The 27,906-nt window shown below is 41.3% G+C and overlaps 2 protein-coding genes across 2 annotated transcripts in view; one reads left to right on the top strand and one right to left on the bottom strand.

The window, feature by feature from the left end:
* LY75 (lymphocyte antigen 75) overlaps nucleotides 1-15,344 on the top strand; it is a 48,360-nt gene extending 33,016 nt beyond the window's left edge. The window contains exons 25-35 of the mRNA XM_054175242.1: nucleotides 1,696-1,922; nucleotides 3,589-3,757; nucleotides 5,277-5,438; nucleotides 6,389-6,511; nucleotides 6,907-7,101; nucleotides 7,752-7,972; nucleotides 9,066-9,240; nucleotides 9,741-9,908; nucleotides 11,168-11,290; nucleotides 11,696-11,866; nucleotides 12,834-15,344. Of these exons, the coding sequence (XP_054031217.1) occupies nucleotides 1,696-1,922; nucleotides 3,589-3,757; nucleotides 5,277-5,438; nucleotides 6,389-6,511; nucleotides 6,907-7,101; nucleotides 7,752-7,972; nucleotides 9,066-9,240; nucleotides 9,741-9,908; nucleotides 11,168-11,290; nucleotides 11,696-11,866; nucleotides 12,834-13,018 (1,919 nt within the window). The 3' untranslated portion in view covers nucleotides 13,019-15,344. The remainder of the gene's footprint in view (nucleotides 1-1,695; nucleotides 1,923-3,588; nucleotides 3,758-5,276; nucleotides 5,439-6,388; nucleotides 6,512-6,906; nucleotides 7,102-7,751; nucleotides 7,973-9,065; nucleotides 9,241-9,740; nucleotides 9,909-11,167; nucleotides 11,291-11,695; nucleotides 11,867-12,833) is intronic.
* A 7,059-nt stretch (nucleotides 15,345-22,403) lies between these two features.
* Nucleotides 22,404-27,906, bottom strand: part of LOC104309725 (unconventional myosin-X-like) — a 90,749-nt gene continuing 85,246 nt past the window's right edge. The window contains exons 39-42 of the mRNA XM_054175253.1: nucleotides 26,129-26,578; nucleotides 25,181-25,372; nucleotides 23,997-24,529; nucleotides 22,404-23,966 (exon numbers count right to left, since the gene is read on the bottom strand). Coding sequence (XP_054031228.1) covers nucleotides 24,416-24,529; nucleotides 25,181-25,372; nucleotides 26,129-26,578 — 756 coding nt within the window. The 3' untranslated portion in view covers nucleotides 22,404-23,966; nucleotides 23,997-24,415. The remainder of the gene's footprint in view (nucleotides 23,967-23,996; nucleotides 24,530-25,180; nucleotides 25,373-26,128; nucleotides 26,579-27,906) is intronic.

Raw genomic sequence — 27,906 nt, forward strand, 5'->3', positions numbered from 1 at the left:
TCAAATAGACAGATTTCCCTGATCTGCCCTCATTTTAACACAAATACTCTTCTGTATTTCAGTGCCAGATACTTCAGAAATTGCAAATGTCCAGATTAGAATCCTGGATGGAAGAGATGTAGTCTTACAGAATCAAAAAGTGTTGATCAATACAATGTTGGTCTGGGCTGACTGAAATGCTAAGCACTTCTTCCTTGACACAGCTGTAGAGGGTGTAATGAGAAAGGTTTCCAGACAAGCAAAGAATGTGTCCCAGTATGGTCTGATCTTACATTATGATTGTATTAGAGCTCTAAGGGTAATTCAGCAGGTGTCAGGGACATCTGTGAGAGAATCCAGGTTGCCTAGGGCTTTATCCTAGGGGAAAAAGATGATTCATGTTCCTTGGAAATCTTGACATGACTGTGATTTGCAGAACTTCCTGAGACTCAAATCATCATCAATTACTTCTTTCAGAAATGGACACTTGCCCTTGGTTCCATGGTTCTTTGTAGCTGTTTACTAAATGAAAGCATTTGGCATCAGACACAAACCACTGTTTCAGCCTTGTCACTTTTCATATCTATTGAAAGCTGTAAATATCAAATTAATATTTTGTTTCTGTCTTCCTGTGTTTTGGAAAATGGCCCTGTCAGCCTGTCAATCATCCATTTATATCCTGTTATTTATAGAATGGGATTAAAACAAAAATAACCCCCCTCTCTCAGTGAGCCTTTTTCAGCTAGAGAGATGTTAAATGACAGGGGTTTTCTCCTTTGTTGGAAAGCAACTTTAGTTTTTATGGCATATAAAATGTTTGAGGTTACCAGGCTTGTGTACTGTAGTTTACCATTCATGGGCACGTTTGCATCTTTTTTAAACTGCATTTCACAGAATCATAGAATGGCTTAGGTTGGAAGGAACCTTAGAGATACCTATCTACTCCAACCTCCCTGCCATGGTCAGGGACACCTCTCAGCTAGACTCAGCTGCTCAAGGGCCTGGCCTTGAACACCCCCAGGGAGGAGGCATCTGCTATAGATGCATTTGCTATGCATCACTGAGCTGTATGCCTTGAAGTATGATGCTGATGACTGCAATAAGAGCTAGTGCTTAGAGCACAAATCGTGAATGAAACCTTTTCCTGTGCAAGGTGGATTTTCTGCAATTAGTTAAGCACATATGGAGGCATAATCAGTTCCCATTATACCTGTGGATGGCAGTGAGGAATTCTGGGACTGTGCTGTGCTAAGATCTGCATAGGCAAGTTTCATGCCCCATCAGATTTGCTTAAGCATAAATAAACAGACTCTGGAAAGATAACTGAGTCAGGTTTAGCTGCTGCTGTACTACAACAGAAAGCATTTGCTCTCTCCCATTAATGTATGTAATTGTAAATGTATTTTAAACTCAATAAATAGAATTCTTTATAGTCTTTTAGCAGTTAAAAATAGCAGGTTCAAAAAGACGTGAACCTAATTCAAAAGAAAGATAGAAATAGATCAACTGAAAATATGTATTTTTAAATATACCTATTTGCTACCTTAAGTGTCACAACTACTTTCTTCTGACTATTCATGTAATCTACTTTTGTAAGATTTCTTTTTTCCAGAGGGAATTCAAAGAGGGTTTTTCTCTTTGTTAGAGAAAAATTGGGAGTTTAAAATGTATTCCAAGTTTAATCGCCTAGTAACTGGATTTCTTTCTTACAAATAGGAGCTGCTGATAACCAGACAGAGCAATTTCTTAATGAAACATTGACCTACCAAAATGTTCAATACATGATAATTCCGAAGAATGTGTCCTGGAATGATGCAATGGCTGCATGCATAAATAACAAGATGCAGCTGGTTAGCATCACAGATCAGTTCCAGCAGGCTTTTCTTGCTGTTCAGGCTGCCCTTCGAAATTACCCACTGTGGATTGGACTCTTCAGCAGAGACGTAAGTTCTGTTTTCCCCTCAGCCCCTGGCTGAAGGTCATTTTTAGAGTTGTGTGAAATAGACCCTGGAATAAACAGTGCAATCAAATTAATTTCTTGGGTAACTGTTTTCATTTAGGGTTAGCCGTCTGGAGGGTCTCTAGATTAATGTTCTAAATCTTTAGTTCTCCAAGCTGCATAGTTTTTTAACTCCAGTGGATGGATTGATGATGATGAGACAGTTGGGTTTTAAAAGACTGTAGGAAGAAGCGATAAATTGTAGGGTGGCAGCAACATCGATCACTGAATCATCTTTGTCTCTTTTGTTAGTGAATGACTAATTAGTGTTGACATTTAATGTCATCATGACTTTGTTTACAGTACCACTCTAGAAAGACAACCCAAAAAGGGAGAAACTAGAAGTGGCAAATAAAATCCAAAATGAATCATTGAATGCTTCTGGAGATACATTTCCAAAACTTAACTTAGACTCTGTTGTTACTTCATGTTATTTGTACCTGTGCTTTGAGTTAGAGGGGGGCATCCCTAAGATAGTTCAGTGGGTTTTTTTTCTTTTTTGGTCCATTTGTTTTGTATTTGGAAAACCCAATGCAAGAGGTGCTGCTTCATCTTTATTAGCCAGAGGACCTCTTTAAGATCTTTGTTGTGGATTGAAAGATTGCTCAACCATTAATGCAATGGCTTGGGCTTGCTTGCAAGGTTTATCTGTTCTGTTAGGCACATAAGTCTTGAGATAATAGCAAGAAAAAGGTTATGATTTATTTGAGAAGTGCCTTACCTACAAAGGTTAATGGTGCTTACTCTGCATCTATGGTGTTATGATCTTCTTGTGTCATTAATAGGCTACTGAGCATGCTAGGCAAAGTAGTGGGGGGAAATAAAAGTTTGAGTATATACTTTGGGGAAAATATTTTTTAAATGAAACATGCACTTAATCTTACTGAAGCTGGGGACACTAGAACTCCCTTTGAATCTTTATCTCTAAGCAAAGATCAAATGATTAATTTTGCAGCATAAACTTGGGCATGTACTGGCTTCTCACTCTTGCAACACTTTTTTGGGGGGCAGAATTAAAGAGTCAGGTGAAAGGAAATTACAATGAAACTGGTCAGCAGAACTTGTTACTCCAGTGCTGGAATCCTAGACACCAAAGAAAGATACAAGATAATTAAATTACAAAGCAGCAGGGGGATTTCCTGATGAATACTTGTAAATGTAAGATTCCTAAAGGATGGTGCGCTGCTTGTTTGTGGTTTTTTTCTTATTCCTCTTTCACCCTCCAGGGCAGAAACACATAAGATTTAATAAATCAGTTAAGTATTTCATAGATTACTTTCAGCAGAGTGTGTAGTAACTGAGGATGAGCCTTATTCTTGGCTGTTGCCACTTTTCCATGACCAGGTAGTTATCTCCATGATTGATGTGCAGGTGCAAACGATGCAGTTTGGACCTTCTCAATGGTTTGCCATCCACTTCAGCTAATGCATATTTTTGCAACTCTGGAAGTTAAAATAACAACACATGTTATATTGTAAGCAGCAGATCAGAGAGTGAGGGCAGTGGCACGCTTAACAGTTCTCACCAGAAACACTGCAAATATGCAGCCAGTGTGACTATATTATCATGCCATTTTCTGTACCAAATATTTTTTACTTGTACAATGCTAGGGTGGAAAACATTATGGCTGGCTGGATGGGAAGCATGTTAGTTTTAGTCGCTGGTCTGAAGATGATGAAGAAACAGGTGAAGAATGTGTGGTTTTGGATACTGATGGCTTCTGGAAAGCTGCTGACTGTTCCTCTGAAGATCGAGGTGCTATTTGCTATGCATCAGAAAGTATGTATCCTAGCCACTGTATTTATAAAACCTGAGTTTTGGTTTATTATGAAGCATATTTGATAAATCCAGATGGTAACTTCAAAATGACAACTGTTTTAAAGTTCACGCCTCCTTGGGCAGGCCAAGTTGTGTGCCAGGAAAAAAGAAACAAACTTCAGATAAGGGGGGCATGCACCCATTGGTCTTAAGCCACACAAAACTTGGCATGGGTGCATTGGTCCAGACTGTACCCTTCACACTGGCAAATTATTCTACCTTTGCATTGTTTCTGCAAGATTGCTGCATACTAATCTCTCCCACTTGCATGTGGAAGAAGATTCAGCTACCTCATAGGTTATTTACATCTTAATCTTGGGACCTCCTGAAATCTCTTTAGAGATGGAAGTCTGTACAGGGAGGAGGTACATGACTACATGGAGAAGAAAGATAGCAGGTAGACAATGAGTTGTGTTGCAGTTTGAGCTGGGTGCCCCCTACTGTGTTTACTTCCTGTGTCCAGAAGTCCAGCCCGGAGGGGTGGACACAGGAAATTAGGTATTTCTTACCACAATTCTTTGCACCACTATAAGATCCAGTGCGGGGTCTAGCACTTCCTCTTTCTTCCTCCTCCTTCAGCCGGTAACTGGGGGAGATGTCTGCTGGCTTTGGGCCTGGCTAGGCCCAAGGCCATGGGGGGATGGGCAGTCTCAGATCTGGCCAGCTGAGGCTAGCCTAGCAGTGAGGGGGAAAGAAGGAGCCTTGGGGGTCCTGGGTGTACCCTCAGGTGGGGATGGGATGTTCCTGGGTTTGCTTTGGGGTTTCTCTTTGTCACTGCGCTTCTGGTTTTCTGTAAACATTCACTGCTTTCTATTTTAACTTTCATCACTTTTGCAGTCCGTTTGTCCGAGTTGTTATTTCTGCCTGTGGTGGGGAGGGGGCTGCCTCAACCCAGCACAAGTTGAAAGGTGTAAATTAAAGTCACTTGCAGTTCACAAAATCCTTCTGAATTTATACCTATTACAGCAAGACAGGTAGGGAGACAGCAGGATGTCTCTTTTGGGGGACACATGTAGGCACAGCCCTTTGCTGAAAAATGAGGAAGGTTTTTCTGAGAAACCATTACAGATTTTTACCTATGAAACCATTGTATTTTTGTCTTCTGCCCCCCACCCTGTGAGGGCACACACTTAAGCCATTGTCATACATACTGAGTCACAGTAAAGTGAATAGTTATACAGTAGTTATTGGTACACACTTAACACTTCTACGTAGGGATATTATGCCTATATAACACAGTGATTGTGAAAAGTTGCAGCCATCTGCATTCTTCAATAATGCTTACTGCTGGATTTGTTACTTTTTAAAAGAAATCACCATCATGAGAAAACTGAAAGCAGCAATGTATTGCACATTTAGAGGATGGTACTTCATTTGTCTTGTATGTTTTCAAACGTTACCTGAAAGTGATTTGGGGTGTGTCAGGTTAAATGTTGTTATTAGTAAGTCATGTCCTGGTTGTCTTCTTTCCTTTCCTTAGAGAAGATTGAAAAAGAACAAGTTGCACAAGTTAAATGCCCACATAAGATTAAAAATACACCGTGGATATCATTTAGAAACAATTGTTACACTTTTATGGTAACCAAAAATAGATGGAGAGAACTGAAGTCTCAAGAAGCTCATCATATATGCAAGAAAATGAGTAAGTTCTGTGTCATATTACAGGTATTTATGGACTTTTACCAGCTTGAGGGAGATGAGTTTTTGATCTGAGTCACTGTCTTACAATGACAGCAAAGTAAGTGTTAAGAAAGGCTGTAGCGTTTGGAAATGTGCATGAGTATTGCACTGCCCAACACTCTTTGTCCTTGCACTACTCTGATAAAAAGTGCCAGAGCATGGGTAGGAGAGTTTGAGAGAGAGAGATGGCTAGGAACCATTGCAACATATCTCCGAAAAATTGGAAGGTGGTTGGTGGTTTGGTTTTCTCTTTATAATTTGAAGATCTTAAATAGATGGGGCAACTGTTATCCCCTTAGCAACTTTCTGCCTTTACAGTCACATTTACTTCATGGGGTTTTTTCCCCCTCCTTGCAGTGTGGAACACTTAAGTGGACAAAGTAAACCGAGAATAGTCCAATTCAGAAAAGCATGTGGGATTTTTCTGTCCATCCTGAACGAAGTATAAGCTTAGGAACAGCTTTCCTCTTTGTTAAACCATTGCTCAGGGCACTCCAGACCATGCTTCTTTCCAGAAACCATTTTTATTTTTCATGTATTGATGTAAATTCGATCTTAGTACTGTTTCTCTGCTAGGCAGTTCAAGAAAATCAGGAAAGACTGATGATATTTTTATGTTCCAGGCAGGGAATTTTTGTTACATGCAACTTGAAGCATCAGTAGGCCCTACAAATATTTCTGAAGCTGGTATCTTTCCCTTATCCACAAAACCAGGGGAAGCACTGTTGATAAAACCTTTGAAAATTGTTTTTTCACTGTTCATTTAATTATGAGGGCCATAAAAGACTAGCCTTTACACATTCTTGACCTGTCTGTAAGAATTAGTAACAATAATGGGGGGGGAAGGGAAATGTTTCTTTTATAACTGAAAAGAGAATTTCTAAGAAAGTAATTTAAGAACACTTTCAACAGACCCAGAAGCATTTGTTCTGAGTGTTCGAGATGAAGAAGAGAACAACTTTGTTACTGAGCAGCTTCATGCATTCAGTGGCCTGGCTATGTGGGTCTGGCTGGGTGTGATTTATGATGACAATGGTAAGATTTAAGGTTTCTTTTCATAATAACTGGGTTGGAGACAAAGTTTACAGCATTAAGTGCACGTTCCTTGCATGTTTCAGTGTAGAAACAGAATATCATTATACATTTGCATTCACTTTATAGTTCTTCTAGAAGAGAATAACCAGACATGCTTTCTGTTTGAGCAATAATTAGATCCAGGATGTTCTGTTTAGTCTAGATTTGATTTCCCTGAAAAGCAGCAAGGCATAATGGATGAGTAATGGTAATGAAACCGATTTATAGTAGCTCAAGTCTGTCACTGCTTTTTTCCCCAAAGTGAGTATCTGTAAATGTCATAAATATATTTGGAGTTAAATGGTATTTGTACACACAATGCCAGTGGTGTAATAAATATCAAATACTTTCCACAGATAAAGTTCTGAAGTGGTATGATGAAACTCATCTGACTTACAATAACTGGAGGCTGGGACGACCTAACATAAAGAAGAACAGTTTTTTTGCTGGTGTAAATCTTGATGGGTTTTGGGATATTTATAACTATTCTCAAAGCTGGCATGCTCATCACTATAATGTGTACAGTATTCTCGCCTGTAAAATTGAAAGGGGTAAGTAATGGAGAGGATTTAAGTGTAGTATTGGATGAGGGTCATAATTTCAGTTGCAGAATCACAAAATGGTAGGAGTTGGAAGGGACTTTTGAAGATTATCTGTTCCAATCACCTTGCTAATGCAGATTTCCTAGAACAAGTTGCTTAGGACCATGTTCAGGCAGATGGAGAGTATCTATAGAGAAGGAGACTCCACAACCCAGAGGGGCAGCCCGTTGTAGTGCTCTGTCACCCTCAAAGTGAAAATAAAGAATTTCCTCCTCTTCAGATGAAACTTCTTGTGTTCTAATTTGTGCCTGTTGCTGGACACTAATGAAAAAGTCTTAATTCTGCAGTACCTGCTATAAAAGGCTTCAGTTTTGCTCCCAATGAAACAAGTGGCACAGCTGTCATGGGCTTCTGGGGTTACATGATCAGGCTGTGCATCACTGCTGTAATATTCTGATCAGGAGGCAGGTGTTTGCTGTACTCCTCCATCAACTGCTCAGTGTTCAAAGTAGCAAAAGGTGACTTGATGCAAGTGGCTTGTACTGAACACTTTAAGGCTTGAGTTGCATTGATACAGATGGATTTTAATGCTTTCTGTATGTTCCTAGTAATACAAATTAAGTTCACAGAACTTCTTGTATTTGTATTCTCTGAAATAGGACCCCAACAGCCCAAGCTTCCATTGCCTGAATCTATTCCACATGGAAACAGAACATACAGGATCCTTCAGAAAAAGTTGACCTGGTATGAGGCACTGAGAGAATGCAAACAAAATAAGAGTGATTTAGCAAGTGTACACAGTGAGTCACAACAGTTATTTCTAGAGGATCTTGTCAAGCAGGACGGCTACCCTCTGTGGCTTGGGTTGTCAATTCATGATGTAAGTATATACTGTTGGTGGTGTTGGGAACAGAGCTTGTAAATAATTTTGTGCACAGGATACAACATATTTTCTGATGCTTTTTCCCAATTTCTTGGAATCTATTCCACCTAGTACATTACCTACTTTTTCAGCCCCGTGTAATGTATGTTACAGTATATTACATTGTAGTGTATGTACCCACATGAAGGTATTTTTTTCAAATCCTTGGCATTTTAAAATAATTCCTTGCAGCACAGGGAAGTACAGTTTGCAGCACAACCTTTTAGAGGTTCAGATTTATGGCCTCTAGAATCAGAGTCCATTAGCAAATAGTCAGACAAGGCTGTATGGAACCTGTTTAGTGCAGGTCAGGACTGGCTCTCCAGGGCAGTTCAGGACCTGGCTTTCCAGCAAAAATTGTGTCCCTTCTCCCATGAGGCAAAGCAAGAGACAGATGCTAATCTTCCTCCACCTCTGTCTGCTGAACCTTGGAGCCAAAAGCTTGTGGCCCCAACCCTGCTCCCTGCACAAATTGCCAGACCTGGTCACATGAGTTAATTGGTGGGAAAACACCTCTACAGAGGTGTGTGGTTTCTCTGTATACCTTTGCTACCGCTGCCTGTTCATTGGCCTGAATGTGTCCCACCACTTCCCACAACTGACTTGTCATTGTTGTGGGTTTCCAGCAGTAGGAGCTAGCATGGCAAACCATTCCTGATCTGCCCAGCTTTACTTGCTGAGGCCATCTCAACAGTTTAGCAGTTTGCAACACATCTAGCAATGTTCACAGAAAGGAAGGCAGACTGCTCAAATGAAACAGAGGAGGAAATTAAGTCAAATGTTCCCTATAGGATGAAACAAGGCAGACTGCAGGTTTAAACTTCTGAACGTGGTACACTTCCTCAGCTCCCACAAATAATCAGGAATTAATTGATTGGAAAATGCAAACTATGTTGTACATTTATTTAGTATGGATTTAGGAAGTGAGGCCACCTGCACTTTATCACTCCAGAAAGGATGAATATTTCTACGTGACTTAGTAATGATTGACAAGGTTTAAACCACAGCATATCTTTGTGGTTTAAAAGTTGTGGGTTTTTTCTTTAATTAGGGTAGTAAAGCTAATTTTGAATGGTCAGATGGAAGCGATTTTGACTACTATCCTTGGGAACTGGAAAACTCAAATACTACTGAGAACTGTGTTCTGCTGGATACTAAAGGATCTTGGAACCGTACAAAATGTACAAATGTTGCTGAAGGTGCCATTTGCTATAGCCCTCCAAACAGTAAGTGGTGGTTTTGATATTTTGTACAGTTGTCTCAGGCATTCTATCTTTACATGTTGTATTTAGAACTAGAAATGAAGGCTGAAATACACACAATTCCCTCTTTAAGAAGAGTTGTCTGTCAGGAATGATGAAACACTTCTAAATACTTTGGGGAGATTCATTCTCCCCTAAGTGGGGAAAAGCTAAACCAAATCTGGTCGCTTTTCAGTTGCCTGTGATATGAATATCAAACTGCATGTATCTTTTCTGAGTCAAAATCCTTATCAGTTGCACACAATAAATTTCAACCCCCCCTTAAAAGGCAAGAAAAAATGGTCCCCAAGCCTTTGGGACTGGTCTTGTGCTCATTTTCAGAGGAATTTTTCTATAACAGGTGAAGAATTGAATCGTGGTTGTTGATACGAGTAGTCCTTGTTACTTACTTAACTGTCCTGTTACTCCAGAGACTGTGCACAAATTCTTGTAGCAGAAATCATGTCATTTTCTTGTCTTTGCAGAGAGACAATTCCAGCCAAAGGAAGCAAGCAGAGCCCCAGGATGCCCACAGATCAGTGAGACCCTGCCATGGATACAGTACAAGGATCACTGCTATGCGTTTGACATGGCATTCTATAATTTTTCAGTGTACAGCGTGGAAGATGCTAAGAAAGTCTGCCAGAAACTGAGTATGTTCACAACTTGTAATGTGATAAAGAGAATAATTAGTTCACTACTTGAAAAGAAATAAAACCCCACAAGCATAAAAAAACCAACCCAACACTGGGTAATAGTTCAGCTTTTCAGTTCTTCCGGTTCCTTTTAGGAAAAGTTAATGGCAAGCTTTGTCTTTGGATGTCTGTAAAAGGTTCTTGGTAAAAAAAACCTGCAGTATGCTGACAGACTAGAGCACAGCTCTGCAGTAAAATGCAGATAGCCATTGATAGAGAATTTGGAAATGTAAGGCTTACAGTTTGGAGGAAACCATTGCATTTTCATACCATTAACTATTTATAACAAAGTTAGTGCTGTTAGCAGTGTTTTCTTATTATATCCCTGCTATAGCTGCTTGCTAATACAGAGCCTGCTAACTTAAATGATTCAAAACATGAATGTTGTAAAGATTAAGGCACATAATACCACTAAAAAACTTAAAAGACTTTCACTCTTCTTTGATAAACTGTGTGGGGAATTGTATTATAGAAGATGATACTAGGCAGTCTCATGTACAGAGTTTTTAATCACATTCTTAGCCTGGAAGCTACTAACTGTCATAACTTTCTTTTACTGTGTTGCTTTTTGATGAAGGTAATGTTGATGTAGGATTTAAAAAAAAAAAAAAAGGGTGGTTCAGGTAGTCCTAGTCCTGGATGCAGTTCAATATTGAGTTCTACATGGCCTGGTAGTTCAAAGAGAAAGCAATCTTTCTCTAAATTAAGCTTCTGGCTTATATTTGCATATACCTGTAAAGAAGGGGTACATTCTGTGAGTGCAGAATAACCTTTCCTCCCTCTTAGTCCTTAATTGCTGTAACACAATATGTAAAAACCTGAGGCACAATGAGGGATTGAATCAGAAATGAACTTGACTCCACAAAATGCTGAGCTTTTCTTAAGCTAGTATTTTTGAAGAGGGCTTATTTCTTGGGACAAGACTAATGATTCTAAATGTGGCATATCTTTTGATATCTTCCATGTGTGTAGGCTGTGGATGCAGTAAGTTTACTCCCATTTTATTTTGTATGGCCTGCTTGAACAGCCAGTCACCTGCAGCCTCTTGTATGACATGCAGTATTGTAGGGAATAGGAGGTTAATATTCAGCAGATTACCTGCAGCTAATCTTACGAGTCTGGATCAGGAAATCTTTTTACATAGTAATTGTTCCCACAGAAAACTCATGTACAAGCTCTGAAGCTGCAATTCTGACTGGTTTTTCTCTTCCCCTTAGATCCTTCAGCAACCCTGCTGACTATAATGGATGCTGAAGAAAATGCATTTGTGAGCACACACATAAAGGAAAATGATCTCATCACCAAGAATGTATGGCTTGGCCTGGCTCAGAGCTCGAAGGGTAAGAAGTGCCAACCCTGTGTGAGTGTTTCTGTGTGGTAAATAAAATGCATAAATCTTCAAATAAGAGAAGTTTGTAGTGCTGATAGCCTGCAGTAACTTCTGGCTGAGGTTCAGATCCCTTCTTTAGTGTTAAGAAAGCCCTTTGGACTTCACTGGATCTCAAGGAGTCACTGAATTTTCCCCAGCACTGTCATTGCTGCCTAATGGTTAAGCTGCAAATGCATCAAATGCTAATGATATGGCCAAGAGGTGGCTAAAAGTGATGTGTTCATCTTTATTGCTTTTAATATATGGGACAGATTCACCCCTCTTTGTTTTAGCAGCGTGAAAAGTCACTAGATGGTGAATGTGTAGCATTATGGCATGTTTTGGGGGTCTAAACTAAGCATTTTTTTTCCCCTAGCAGATCAGTCCCTGAACTGGCTTGATGGCTCATCAGTTAATTATGCCAACTGGGAAAACAAAACTGCAGAAGTCAATGAGAAATGCAGCGTTATCCTGTCCACAACTGGCACGTGGTCCAAAGTTGACTGCAGTCATAGTCGAAGCAGAGTGGTTTGTAAAGCTCCTATAGGTATGGAAGCACTGATTTTAGCAGAGCCTTAATTTTGTAGTGACTATATCCAGGATTTTCTTTTTTTGGTGGGGAATGTCTGTTGAAATAACCAAAGTGCAATTCACAAAACAACCTGTCAAATACTTTTGCCTAAGCAGGAGCCTTCTGTTGCTGTTTTGCCATAAAATTGCATTCAGTGTATTCTCTAGGAATTTACTTCTCCTGCCTCCCACTATCTACTTAAAGGGTAAGGGAGAGAACTGAAACTTCCACTTAGAAAATAGATTAGTTGGTATCACTTCTTACTTACCACAGGGTCTGTCTCATGGGTGAGTCTGTAGGTGAGAACAGAAAGACTTCTGCTTGTAAGAGATGCTCAGCAGATACTGCAGATTGTGTTTTCAGTCTTGAGGAGGCTTCTGAAAATGGTGCTCTGCAGCTCTAGGAAAAGACTCAGGCCTCATGTTACTGTCTCATACTCTGCTCTGTACAGGAAGGCAAGCAGTTAACTGAGCATTAAGCAAGTGAGTTCCTGAGCAGCAGTGAATTCTTTCTTTTTCTATATGTTTTCACTTAAGTGGAAAGGCAGGAGTAGATACACATTTCTGCTGCTATGGAAGACCTCAGGGGTATCTTTGCAGTCCAAGGGATGCATAATTCCAAAGAAGTCCAGAATCTCACTAGATTTCTGAACTACCCAGACCTTGAAATGAGTGCAGCATTTACTAGTATGGTTTTTTGACCTCCAAAGGTCCCTTCCAGCCTAAACATGGTTAAGAAATTAACAACAGAATGCTCAAGAATAAACCAATAAATAGTGTTTCATAAGGGGACCTGAATTCCCACGTGATGAAGACTTAGAGATACGATGAAGCAGTTTGCCGTAACTAAATACATACAGTATTAGTGTGTAGCTACCTAAGCATCAAACAAAATATTCTCACCCAAACTCTAGAATAACTGTTTGTGTTTTGTTTTGTTACAGGTTCTAATCATACTGGGGTGGCTGTAGCATTTGCTCTGCTGATTATCTTAGTCTTTGTTGTTGGATTAGTGTGGTATCTCTATAAAAAGCAGCATCTTCACTGGAGTGCCTTCTCTTCAGTACGCTACCAAAGAGGGATGAACGATGATGAAACAGATGATATGTTCACTAAAGACAGCTATTGAGGAACTGTTCCTTCTGGGCAATTTAGCATGAACTTCACTGTGTGAAGCCATAAGGAATGAACTATGTGATGTTTTATTACTTCTTTTTGGAAAAGTAATAAGAAGGCTATTAATGGGGGCTAAATTTTGGTCTTTTATAGAAGTGCAATTTTTACTCAAGTCCACAATAATTATTTACATTTGACCTCAGCCAGCTATAAGGTGCAAGGTTTCTAGAGTTCTATATTTTTAAACTTACAGTAGTTTCTCTCTTTGCCAGAAGGAGGTTTTTGATGAAATAACAAATGCCAACATTACTTCATGCAATGTCACCTTAATGAATGCACTTAAAATTGCTACGTGAATTCTGCAACTTTGTACAGTTATCCATTGATAACATCAAGCCAAATGATTTGCCATTTTGATACGCTGTAAGGGTTTTGCTGCTAAAGTTAGGTTATCCTGTAGAAGCAACTGTTGTAATAAGCAGTTGTAAATTTTGGTACAGCAGGGGTGAAGGGAGTTACCAGACAATTAAGGATTCATTCTTATCCATGTAGAAGGTCATACTGTGATTTTTGTTTTTTCCCCCCTCCCAAAGACACACAAACCCTGCCCCCTGTGTTGTAGAATCTCTTAGGTTGTCTGTTTTTAATGAAGAGTCATGGGAAATACCTTCCACTAAAGCCATAAAGTCTGGGAGTAAATTAAATAAACAGATTATTTGAAGCCTGAGACTGTGGCAAGCTGATAGATCACTACTCTTATCCCCCTGAAGGTGGTAGTGAGGCTAACAAAAATACCCATTAAGGGCTAACTGCAAACACAGCAGAAGCCAAGATACAACGAAAGCCTTCGCCCTCTAAAAGCGAAGGCATGATTGGTATGTTTTATCCTGTGACATAACTGCTCTTTAACTAAGTGCTTCAGTTTCTTTTAACAGCTCCCTTCACAAAGTTTGGAATACACAAATAGCAGAAATATTTACAGTGAAAATCAGCATCTGAACCTAAGCATTAATTAAATAAGAGTAAAAAAAACTGCGCTGGGAGTAGTATTTAGAGAAAGACACACCACATTCTCTTTTACATCTTCAGACTACTCTAAAATTAGACTTGAATGCTTTTCTTTTGGATCAAAACACCAAAAAGACCTACTCCAAGGACAAGAGTGTTGAAGTGGCAGTGTTCCTTATTCTGTAATGAGATCCTCCTGACATTTACTTCCCCTAATATTCTTATTTATAAGAAGATAAATGTCCAACTAACTTTAGAGGTGAAGTATGTCATCTTTCCAAGAAACAAGATAAAGATATATCTAAGAAGAGAGTGAGAAAGGATGTATGGTAAATAAACTTTTGTACATAAATGCTAAAAATACTTGAGTATTTTACATACAACTTAAACTTGATTTTTATACATGCTGTGTCACTGTGGCCTGTTCCACACACTCCAAAGAAAGCTATAAAGGGAGAAAAGACAGACAGTACTGTGTGTTTTAATCACTCTAATGATTTGATCAATTAATGTTTTGGAAAAAGTCTTGAGGCTTTTTTAATGCACAATACAAAAAGCAGGCACATTTATGCAGGAAGCTATGTAAAGGACTGGATCCCTTGCCTGTGTAATGGAGGGTAGGATACAATAAATAGGAATACCTTTGGTCTGACATGCTGAGAAAAGTACTACTGATTTCTCTGAAGCCATGGTGTGTGGTCGTGATGTTCAACTGCCTTTTCCCCCTGCAGTTTACGTATGTTGGCAGCACTTTTCTGTTCCTGTTTGCACTATTTTGATAAGCAAGTGTTTATCATTTGTATTGAGAGCTTTAGAGCCTGTTAAAACAGCAGCCTGAAGGGACACAGTGAAGGAGCCATTGTGTTTAGTTTGCTGATCAAATAAGTAAGCACTTTGTTGTTTATTTGGTACTTTGGGCACAATTGTGAACATTTTCTTTCTTCTTGAGGAAACTTGTGGAAATAGTAGCTCAGATGATAGTGGCTATGTAATGAAAATATCCCTCTCTCCTTTCTTAGGCTTACCCTGATATGAGAAGCGTTTGAAACAAAGCCTGGTTCCTTTCATCTTCTGGTTTAGTTTATATGCAGAAGTGCTTTGCCAAATGACTTCTAACTTAATGGACTAAAGAAAGTGTCGGTTATTGCCCTTTTCTAACCGCAGTGGTAAACGGCAACAATTACTTGCAATTTCTCACATTTTGAGATACACTAGTTTTATAGATGTTTATACTTCAGGCATTTTTAGGTGTGAATCGGAAATGGAAAATGGAAATTAGTAGTAAAATCCTAATTCTCCAACAGACATGAATTATATGCTGTTTATTATTATTTTAAAAAAATGGTATAATTTATTCTTATGAGCGATGTAAATAATTTTGTAAGGCCCCATTTCTTGTGTTTGTTTCATCATACCCAAGTTGTCTAATCACTGGTAATTCTTATTTGAGGAAGCACAACTGCCTTAGTGCAGGCGAATAACCCATTTTATTTGATATACACAAATTACTTAGCAGTATTGCTACAGAAAGAATAAAGTTAAGTAAAACAGTAAACCGCTTACACTGGTTTTATTTCTGTGGATGCAGCTATCAGAGCTAAGGCTGATAAGGCTCCTACAGCTCATTAATCCCTGGGTAAAGAAAAAAAAAGGCACATAGCACAGGAACTGTGACCACAATTAAAGCAGATAATTATCTATTACCATGATGAGAAAACTTGAGTGGCACTAAAAATCTGTGATGCGTTTAAAAGCATGCCAGTAACTTTCTTTTTGTCATTTGAAAGCATTTTGATGGAACATGGTTACACCTCGCTTCTATCAAACTGCATCAGGGCTCACAGAGAAAGGAAACACATTGTGCATTGTTTTAATCAAGTAGTAGTTCATTAGTGCCTCGTGGCCCAGATTAAGTTCTAAAAGCTCCCAGCATAACTCCTCCTAAAGCATGGGCAAGGTTAAATTACTTCCAGCAAGGTTAAATTACTTCCAGCCATGTAACATTTGCAATTAAAGCATGAGATGAGTTCATTTTAAGTGTCACCTGAACTGTGAATTCTAGACCTCCTAATTCTGTGACTGCTGGACAAAGGGCAATGTTACTTTTAGCTACAGTAATGGGTTGCTGGGATAAACACCCTATTTTGCAGGATGCTGAACAAGGTTATCTGCTTCAAAAACATTAATCCAAAACCTAAAGATGATGAGCAGAGAAAGAGAAGCACATAAATGAAGTAATTTTCACAGGTCCCAGAGCAATGGAGGTGAGAAGACATCCTGGAACTCCATCTCAGATTGCTGGACTATGGCACCTCTAAACAAAAACTGCAGAGCTTCAGGTAAATGTAGAAAGGGGTTTGTACACTTAGATCTTGCTGTGTGATCCTCTCTTTGGTCTCCCTCTTGTTGGGGCAGAGCTTGCTCCTGTGGGGATAAGCCTGTCCCACGGTGTGTGGAGCAGCATAGGTTTTGTTTCCTCTTGAATTTTGCCTGGTCACAGTATCACCAAGGTTGGAAGAGACCCCAAAGATCATCAAATCCAAAATGGTCTCTGTGTCATGGAAAGCTTAATGCACGTCTGCCACTAGACCAGCCAGCATTTTTATTTTAATAAATAGTTTCTGCGTCAATAACTTAATTGGCATAGAAATCAACCACAAGTGTTTATGCAGGAGCACCGTTTGGGCCTGATGCATTTGTTCTCTTTCTTAGGATGTTTTTTTCCTTTTAAACCAAACACACCATCTGCTCATTGCTCTGGACATATGTTACACATCTAAACATTGTTGAAAGAAGGAAGTACATTGCATGGCCTGTCAGTGATATTGTTTTGGTGTGGCTGCAAATAAAGACCAAACATGTTTGCTGCCAAAAGTCAATTACAGTTTGGACCCTTTGTGCATCCACTGTTGCTGTATGTATGGAGCACAGTAGGATCTGTAATGCCCAAGATCACAGAAGTTACTCAAATTCACTCTGTTGTCAAGAGGTACATAAAGTTCTTATTGACCAAATTAAACAGACTGCAGAGTTTAAAAGCAAGAACTATAAGCAGTATTAAAGAACTAAGCTTAGGAAAAAGATTAGCTACTGGAAAGAAAAATTCAATTACTACTCTAATGGACCTTTCCCATTTAGTTCTGAAGGGCTTTAAGATGAGAGCTGACAAAGCACTAGAAAAGGTAATTTTCTGTTGGTAGCAAATTAACTTGCAAATGGTGCATAGCATAAATGCAATTTTAAAAGGTTGTTATCTTGCTTTTATTCCTTTATAATACTTTCACCTCAAAAATTCCTGTATGCTCTCTTGTAATATCTGCCAGGAACTAAAATTTTTAACACAGGGGTAGAGGAGGATTACCAGATGAGGATTTTATTGTGATTACACAATAATGCAACACAGACTGCAAGTCCTTCAGGATTTCTGTTTGCTAGTACAGAAGGGACTATAATGAGAACAACAGTTGTTTGTTAGCTTTGCTCCTTTTCAGCATAAATATAATAGTTTACTCCAATGTGGCTTTTGAGAACGTGGGATTTCAGTGATACAAAATAACGATTGCGAAATGTGCTCTTTTGTTTGTTTGTTAGAATGAACGAGAACAAAGACCTTCTCTGCACACTGCATCTCAGGATACTCATATGGACAGTAAGAGTGCTACTGCTTTCTATAAAACATGTATTTTCAAGTGTCATGAGTTGTAGCACCCCTTTAACAGATGATACAGAACAGATTACACAAAAGTGTGGTACGTCGTAAGAACTATCAAGCCTTGTATGCATATTCACACTTACAAAGCAGTTGGGTGAGAGGATTTCACAAATACACCTGTGACTGAGTATCATCCCCATTAGCAACCAAACTGCTTTCTGCTTCATGGAAATGTCTTTGTTTTCATAAATGTGATCTGGGTGTTTAAAGAGCATCTTGTGTCAGGTGAGAGCGTAAATTAGAGGTCTGCGTGTGAACAACAGCAGGACACATTTACCAGGATTGTGAGCTACTTTAAGGAAAAGGGCTGGCTTCCTGCAATTTGCATCTTGTATTGTTTCCTGCAGCCACCAGGCACAAAGATGAGGCTTTATACCTGTTCTGACTCATACCAGCTTTGCAGCACTGACAGTTAAGCCACAAAATAACGTGTGTACTGCTATAGGCACAAGAGCCAACCTGGCAGCCTTCCACCAGCGTGAGCTCCTAGGAAAGGAGGCCCAAAAGCACCACCTTCTGAAGAGCAGCAGCCAGCTGAGTGCAGCCACGAGCCTGAAGGGAGAGGGATGAGCAGAGCCAACAGCCCACCACCACCAGCACTAGCCTGCATGAACAGCCAGAACATCCTGTAACACCAGGACACCACAGCCTTGGTGAGGCTCTGCAAGGAACAAACCCACAGCAACCCCAGAATGAGCAGCTCTCTGACCCTGGTTCAAGCACTTGGAAAGCAACAAGGAGTTTGCTGTAGTCAGCTGCAAACATTCCCCTCTTTGGGTCCCCAAGGGCCTCCCTTCCCACCTCCACTCTTTCAACTAGAGCTTCTCTTACCACAAAGATTCGGTGTCCTTATATCCCACACCAGTCTCACCTTGCAGATCCCGCTCTTGTTCTAAGCGCCTAATCACAGATCTTCTATAGTGCTGTGCTGAGAGACACTGACTTACCAAGGCACAACCATCCTAGGGGGGCTAGGACAAGAAGGCTGACGATTTAAATATTGCTGTGTCCATCGACACACCCTGACAAGGCACAAGCAGGGTCAGCTGAATTGCCCTCAGCATCGTGCTGCAATAGGAGAAAGAAACAAGGCAGTTAAGTTTCACCTGTGAATGTGTGGTTCATTAGCAGACTTGCAAAAGCTATCTCCAGTGCCTGATGCACTACAGAACCACTTAAGTTTATAGTGACAGGTTGTCACTATTTCATGAAGAGTCACTCAGGATTTACAGATGTTTGCTTTTACAGGAAGGACATATTGCTTGTACTGGTAAGCCAGAGCCACCACACCAGTTTGGGGAAAGCCTTGAGACCCCATTGTTCAGGGGCAGATGAGATGACATGGTGCATTAGGGCTGTGGGATGCCACAGGCATGTCCTGGGGGTGGTGGTAGCAGATGGTGGAGGTGGGCTCCCTAACAGCCAGTGGTGACCTGCTGTCAGCTGGGCCGTGCGCATCTGGCAAGAGCCAGGAATCGCCCAAAAATGTACTTGCTCCTGGTTGCATCCAGAGCTGAACAGTGTTGCAGACAGAGTGAGATGGAGCCCTCTCCATCAGGGTTTCAAAGGTGGGCCAGTCTGCAGGTCTGCAAGAAGACAGCACTGAACAGGAAGGTAGAGATAAGAGAATTGTGGCCAGCAGGAGCAGGGAAGTCATTGTGTCCCTGTTCTCTGCATTGGTTAGGCCACACCTTGAGTACTGTGTCCAGTTCTGGGCCCCTCAGTTTAGGAAGGACATTGAGACACTTGAACATGTCCAGAGAATGGCAATGAGGCTGGGGAGAGGCCTTGAGCACAGCCCTATGAGGAGAGACTGAGGGAGCTGGGATTGTTTAGCCTGGAGGAGGCTCGGGGGCAACCTCATTGCTCTCTACAACTACCTGAAAGGTGGTTGTAGCCAGGAGGGGGTTGGTCTCTTCTCCCTAGCAACCAGCACCAGAACAAGGGGACACAGTCTCAAGCTGCACCAGGGGAGGTTTAGGCTTGAGGTGAGGAGAAAGTTCTTCACTGACAGAGTCATTCATCATTGGAATGGGCTGCCCAGGGAGGTGGTGGAGTTACCATCCCTGGAGGTATTCAAGAGGGGATTGGACATGGCACTTGGTGCCATGGTCTAGTCCTGAGGTCTGTGTTGACATGTTGGACTTGATGATCTTTGAGGTCTCTTCCAACCTTGGTGATACTGTGATACTGTGAATTCTACTGGCATGTGAGGTCTCAGGAATCACCTCTGTGTGGACAGTGGCATGGAGCCAAAGTGTGGCATTAGGAATCTCTGATGTGTAATATAGAGAAGACCTTAGCAAAATTGCAATCCACAGATTCAGGAGCTTTTATTTTACAGAAGGGGCTGAATTCGGTGTGTGGCACCTGTTTGTCAAGGGGAGCATGTAAATGTTGGAGTCAGTGCACAGAGTAGTGATAAAACACGCAGCTGACACAGGGAAAGGCTGCCTGGTCTGGAGCAAGGTGTAAACAAATGGTTGCAGTTTGTAGTCAAGATGCTTTAGTAACAGGATGCATGTGCTTGTGATAACAGAACTTAACCTGGGCTGTGAGCTTGTATATAAACCATTTATGCTTACTGTGTAGGTGCTGATTATTAACTGTATCCTATTCTAAACTAACACCCATTGGCTTGCAACTGTTTCATAGAACATGAATATTAGGACATACAAACGTCAATTAACTATTAAAAGAAATACCGAGATGGAGGCCAGATGGGGTGATAAAACCAGAGGGCCAATGGCATTCTGGCATGCATCAAGAATAGTGAATTGTGGCCAGCAGGAGCAGGGAGGTCATTGTGCCCCTGTACTCGTCATTGGTTAGGCCACACCTTGAGTACTGTGTCCAGTTCTGGGCCACTCAGTTTAGGAAGGACATTAAGACACTTGAATGTGTCCAGAGAAGGGCAAAGAGGCTGGGGAGAGGCCTTGAGCACAAGCCCTATGAGAGGCTGAGGGAGCTGGGATTGTTTAGCCTGGAGAAGAGGAGGCTCAGGGGAGACCTCATTGCTCTCTACAACTCCCTGAAGGGAGGTTGTAGCCAGGAAGGGGTTGGTCTCTTCTCCCAGGCAACCAGCACCAGAACAAGAGGACACAGTCTCAAGCTGCGCCAGGGGAAGTTTAGGCTTGAGGTGAGGAGAAAGTTCTTCACTGACAGAGTCGTTCACCATTGGAATGGGCTGCCTAGGGAGGTGGTGGAGTCACCGTCCCTGGAGGTGCTCAAGAGGGGATTGGATGTGGCACTTGGTGCCGTAGTTTAGGCATGAGGTCTGTGTTGACAGGTTGGACTTGATGATCTTTGAGGTCTCTTCCAACCTTGGTGATTCTGTGATTCTATGTTAACAGAATTAGGAAGGCAGTGAGAGAATGCTGTTAGTCAGCCACCAACTTGCATGTTTATTCACCCCCATCAGTCATAGATGAATTGGTGCCATGTCGTCAGAGTTGTGCTGGACCTGCAGCAGTGCAGGTTTTTTAATCACAGTAGCAGTGTCTCAGATGAAGCTAGAGCAGTTTGAAATGCAACAGATGCAAAAAGCAAAACTTGGCTCCTGCTTTAATCCATGATGGCTGCAGTTGGTCTCGGTGTTTGCCATCAATTAAAAAAAAATTCAGCTTCAGTCATAGCTCAGCAGGCAGTGAGTGGGGGAGACACACCATGCCAGGCCCTGGTGGGACTGAGGGGTGCTGTATCACAAGAGGGTTATTTCAGACAGACATCCAGGCCTAGCAGCATGTGTTTGGTTTTGATGCCCTCCTCCATGCAGTAGCTGCCTGCACACAACTGACTTAAGACTTTGTAAGCAGAAAGGAAGCGAGTTTCCACAAGTGCACAGAAAGGAATGTGACAGCTTAGGATAGAAAAGCAACTGCTGAAGTAAGCAGAGGCAGTTCCAGCCTCAAATAAAGACCTGAAAAAACTATGCAAGAGTATAAGGATGGAGAAACTAAGAATCTGTGAACAGTTGGAGATGAAAATTGCATAATGTATTTCTAGGGTCTTGAGGCACTCATTGAGCATCTGAACAAAGGATATATGAGAGCATGTTAAAGGGGATCATGCATCACTGCTTGGTTTCCATACCTGTGCATGCAGAGTGAAATTTTGTCAGCCAGAGGCCAGGCTGTCTGCATTGCTGCCTGCTCAGCTGCCTCCCACCTAGATTCACCCCTTCAGGGACTATGTCCAGGTCCTGCTGTTCTATGAGACGTGCAGCTGGCAGCTTCTGTGAGCTAGGAGCAATGCTCTGTTATTAGTGATTCTGGACTTGTGCCCAAGAGAAGGAATGGGGCTGATTCTGCAGATTAGGTCTTCAGAGACAATTCCCACAGTAATCACCTCAGAACCAGTTCCTTGAACTGCCATAGGACATCTCCCACCTACCAATGGTGTGACTCAGCCCCAAAGCAAGCGGCAGAAACTGAAACCAAGCCTTCTCCATTGTAGCAACAAACTGTTTTCTAGAATTCACCACAAAGGCCAAATTTGCTTCTGAGAGGAAGGGCTGTTGCTTCCTTATGCCGATGATGCCTGCAAAACTTACAAGTTGTGAGTGTTAGATCCCCAAGCAGTCATCTCAACACGGGCACACAATGTCTGAGTGAATACAGCCTGTGCAATCCAATAATTTATTAAACTTTCATCTTGTAAAGCCAGTTACAAATTAAAAAAAAAAAAAAAAAAAGGACAGCAGAAGGAATTCTGTAATAGAAATGAGCAAAATTACAACAAATAGTAATGGGAGTTACATTTCCAAGTGGGTTCAAGCTGCCTGCAGCAACCCAAGAGCCAGAACACAGAGCTAGTGCAGAGTAAGAGGGATAATCAGGGCTATTTTGATACATAAAGCAATCTAGTCAGTGTATGGACTGATAGAAAGTGTTGCTTCTCAGGTTGCCTCTGCATTCCTGCTCTCTCACTTGTGACCTGGCTGTGTTTGTATTCTTTGTGACAAAAACTGGGCTGTTTGTAGGATCTCTCAGTAAAACGGTTTTAAGGCAAAACTCCAGTTGAACATATGATACACAGGAGTGGCTATCCTCTTAGGCTGGTTGTGTGACAAGTGGACACACATGTGTTTGCACATGCTGCAAGCGCAGTGGGAATGAGAGAAAAGCCTGGATTATGTACAGGGTTCCCTCTTGTACTGTTAACCTCAAAACTACAGTGGTCTGCAACACAGTGCTAGTGATTGGCCTTTTGCATTCTGGGATCTCAAGACTAGAGAAGGGCCGTGGAAAAGGACTAGCCATCAGGTTTCTTGATGGCTAACACAACCAGTTTATGATGTGGCTGATACTGAATAGTTTTAAACAATGTAATCAAGTTTTTGAAGTCAAGAGACTGAAGATGGATGTCATCTTTCACTGAGAAGAAAACAAATATAATTCTGCTTCTTCAAATTGCAAGTAGCTACATAAACCTCCAAGAAGCAGTTGTTTTGGCAAAACAGCATTGTGTTCAAGTTTTGCTGATAACTAGGGACCTAGAGGAGACTGGAAGGGGAGTTGGAGACTCAGCAATGGAAGTAGTTCCAGTTAGAATTTAAAGGATGGTTTGGCATTTGCTTACAGTGGTATAAAGGAAGTGAAATTCTTGTCTAGGCACCTATTCACTCAGTAGGAAACAGTTCACGTAAAACTAAACTTCAGGGATCTCAATCATCCTGAAATCCCATATAAGGAGGAACTTTATGTGGAGGCAGGCTGCTCACCATAAAAACCCCTGGCCTCCATCTAAAACCCAGAGTTTGTGAGGAGTAGCTCTCCTGGGAACACAACTAAATCAATCTCCCCTCCTGGGGTGTGCAGGGGAAAGGCAGTCTTCACTTTTAGGCAATAGGTGCTATTTGGAATGTACCTGGAATGGCACCTGATGATCTGTTTCAATGGTGCTAGTCCCAGAGATTTTCTCCTATGTTGGAGTATTTAGAATTTTAACTTAAAGTGCCACTTTTTATAGTTATGTACCTGTGAACTTCTATTGGAAGGTAAAGAACCACCTTGGCTATGTTTATGTAGGTGCTCTCTCATGTAGGATGATAATACTCTCTCCATACTTAGCTGGACCACCTGGCTTCCATTACACAAAGGCATTTTCTTTTAAGACCAGATCAGATCATTAATATATCCTGAAGGAAAAAAACCCCACAGTGAGATATATTTTAGAGTTTCTTGCAAAATAAATAAACCCCCAGATATTCTTTCAGCAGATCGTACTGCAATCCCATGACCTCAGATGTCTGACCTCAGATCTGTATGACCTCAGATGTCTGCATGTTGGAAATTCATATGGAAGCTTAAGTCTGTCTCCTGTAGTGCAGAAATGATTCTTGTCAATTTTTCTGCCACTGTAACAGGTAATGGTGAAAGCAGCAGAGGACACACAGGAGAAGGAGGATGCTTCTGACTTTGCTTCTTTAAGGTACATTGTTCATCAAACAAGCAAGGGAAAAACAAGTTTGGGGTCATTAATTTTTAACAAGAGTTGTTACTGTTTAATGTCTTTGGGCAGAGGTGCAAATCCTATGGTGCTGTAGGTGTCACTTCAGTTTTTAAGTACAGTAGTCAGTCAAGTGGAAAGTGGAGTTCTTAAAAAAAACATCCTTGCTACACTTGTGCTGGCAAGTTGCAAATACCAATCACTAAACAACTTCCTCTCTCTTGTGGCAGTGCATTCATATCACCTAGTCCAGATGCTAGCGTGACTGTCCACGCTGGTGGCTGATTTGACGCTGCAGCGTTTCTTCACGATCATGTTGATGTATGCTTTCATAATCTTTATTATCTCACCCACCTAGAGAGAGAACACAATAACAGAGGATAAGTACACTAAAAACCTAATTCCACTGAGGCATACCAGATATTGTGCAGAAAAATATCCCTCTTGTCCAAAGCCATGGAACTACAAATTTTGCGTGGAGTACACTAAATGTGAACATGACCCTAGGGAAAGAAATGCTTAATAAGTTAGTGCTGTGGTGTGGCAACCCTTAGCAGGCTTGTAGCTCAAAGAAAAGCAACTCTAATGCTACTAATTTTTTGTTGGCGTTGATGGGTTGGTGGTTTTCTTTGTTCATGTGTTTGCTTGTTTTTTTGTTTTGTTTTCTAAAGTTTGTGAACTCTGTGCTTGCATACTGGAAAGGAATGAAAAAGCCAACCACACTCACAGGCACCCCAAAACTGGAAATTCCCATGGCACTAGAAGACCATTCAACATCCTTCACTTTCTAACTGGCATCCTCTGTCTAACTGGCATTCTCTGTTTATCCCTGCATTCAAGAACAGTGACCATGCCACTTCAGGCTTAAGCTCCCTTCATCTTTTTTAGTGGCTGTCCAGTCCATTCTGCAAGAGCTCTTGCAAATAAACCTGTCTAGTCCTTAGAAAGCGAGCTTCACTCAGGTGCTAGTGGAACTCCACATACAAGCTTTGTGCTTTCATATACCTGGGATGTTTCAAAGAACATTTCTCTCTCATCCACTGTAATTTTGAAGGTGTTAGGCTGTGGTGCTCCAAAGAAAACGATGTGCTCGTACTGGAAGGTTTCTAGTGGTTTAGGATCTCCTCGTTTGTAGACTGACACATTCTCTGTGCTGACTCCAAGCCAAAGATCATTTGGAAATCCACCTTCCTTGCACTGCAGAAAGAGAAACACCAAATTTTGCACAAATGCATTGGGGAATGAAAAGCCCTTCATTTCTGGCTCCTATAGGACATTTCAGCTCCTCACTCCAATAGAAACAAAGGGCTATCTGCAGAGGGGATCTTGCAGGTGCCCCTGTTGCAAAGACATAGAAGTGACATAGCTGTAAGTCAAATACTAGTTGAGTAATAAAGAACTGTAATGCCTACCAGCTCTCATTAGATTTTGAAGTGTTTTGTGAAATCAGTATTCCAGTTAGTGTTTTGCAGATAATACAGTGAGTGCAAGCAAATTCCCATGGTAATCCACCTAGGCAGCAACTGTGAATTTGTACTCTAGCAGGCTGAGCATGAGTGGTCAAACTGACACAGTTTGAACAGTTTCTGTTGTGCTGCTACAAAACAGGACTGCACTTTTTGCTGGTAAGGAGAACAGAGCTTCATTTTACTTTTGCTTTCACCAGCCACCACCTTTTTAAAGCTCCCTCCAAATGGGTATCGTTATTCCAATGAAGTAGGAAGCCACTGACTCCCTCCATTTACTAGGATGCAGCAACTTGCTTGTTCTGTGCTGTGTCACACCTCTTGGGTACACAGTACCTCAAGCTTACCCTAAGCTTACTAAGGCAAAATACAGCCAGTTCCTGAAATTCACTTCTGTTGCTGAGCACTGTAATACACAGAGCTGCATCTGTTCTCCAGGCTAATACCTCTCCTTGGCAGTAGTTACATGAGTTTACACATTACTCACCTCAACATCAAAGAGGGTTGACCCATAACCTGGCCACTCCTTTACAATGGACATGTATTTCACCATGGCCTGATGCTGAGAGAGTCCCTGCAGCTTGGTCCATTTCTGTGCTATGCTTGCCCGAGCAGCTGAAAGCTCTTCCTTTACCCACATCTCCATCATCTGCTCCTCTTCTATCTTCTGCTTCTTTACAGAGCCTGTCTTGAAGCTACGTTTCAACGTCCCTTCAAGGAAGCTGGTCCGTCTCCTCTCTAAAGTGTGACTGCTAGTGCCAGTGTTCTTTGTTGACTGCAGTATTTTGGACTTTAGTCTGTTAACTGGGTAGATTCCATCAAGGGTCCAACTAATTTTAGAATAATCTCCATGAAGATACTGCAGCCGCAGAGCTGCTAAGCGCTGCAGAGTGTCCTCCGGTGCAGGAAAATGACCATCTATGAGGCTTTCATGAGCCTACAAACAAACAAAAACGTTCCCCCAAACTCATTAGAAAGCAGAAGCACATTTCAGTCACAGCTGGGTCCATGTCCAGATTCCTATGGCATTTGCCCATCCCAGCAAGAATGTCAATCCCATCAGGGGGTCAAAGTAGACATAATAATACAGAAATCTAAGTATGAAACTGGACAATGTTGAGGGAACATCTCTTTCTTCAAGCCTGGGCAGGAGAGGTATCTCTAAGAGGATCCTGTCCTGCATTGAGGACTTGTTAGGTCTGGGACAGATTGGAGAGACTGGAGTTGAGGCAATTTGGTTTGTGCTGTACCAGCTACAGCTTCTGTGTGCAGATTATATTCCCCAGCAGAGAGTTAGATATTATAAACTCAATACTCTTAATCTCAGTCTCATTGCACCATGGCACCTCCCACCTTCTCTTTCACCTGATTCCCTTTGCCTGTTTATCTGTGAAATATATTTGGGGGGAGGTGTTTCCACATACATCTAATCTCTGAGTAACAGCTACTTGCCTACTGTTACTTCTCTTTCACCACTCTTTGCTAGTGAAAGTTTTGTAGACTGGAAGTCCTGGCAATGGGGGGGGTTGGTACAACTGAGTTTCCACAGAGTACCAGATGTCTTGGTCTAGACTGTTTCCTAGACATTCAGCAAGTAAACAACACTTAGTCTTCACTTCAAGAAAACACTCCTGGGGTACCATTGTCTGTGTGATGTACATGCCATCCACTACCAGCCAACTTCAGTCTTCAGGACACTGACCCCCTTTAACACCTAGCAATTCATTTTCAACAGCTGTAATTTTCTGAGGCAAGATCAAAGTGTTCATTAGAAGTAATAAAGATGAGGCAAAATCACAGAGCTGAGTACTCCAGTAAGTTTAGTTTCACATCCCTAATTGCAAGGCTTTTTCAAACCAGTACCTGTGTGACCTACTCCAGGTGATCCTGCCCTGGCAGAGGGGTTGGACTGGACAATCTTTTGAGGTCCCTTCCAACCCCTAATGTTCTGTGATTCTGTGAACTCTGGCCTAACCAGCATCATTGTGCTATGGAGTTTAGTGATGTGACAAAAGATTACTCAGCAGATCAGTATTGTTACCTACACTGCCTTTTCCTTTAGCACTCTGCTAGTGCCTTTCTGTTAATCAAAAGCAATTGCCCAAAAGGTAGGCTTTTTTCATTAATTCCTCTAACACCTCACAGATGTGTTGTTCTTGAAAGCTTCTCTGCAGAGAGCTAGATTTTCCAGTTTTCTTTACACCTCTGTTCTGCAAGAAGTTATTTTTAGTGATGATTCTAGAACTATTATCCACATTTCTGCAG

The sequence above is a fragment of the Dryobates pubescens genome, chromosome 2 (assembly GCF_014839835.1).
Source record: "Dryobates pubescens isolate bDryPub1 chromosome 2, bDryPub1.pri, whole genome shotgun sequence".
Classification (NCBI taxonomy): Eukaryota; Metazoa; Chordata; class Aves; order Piciformes; family Picidae; genus Dryobates; species Dryobates pubescens.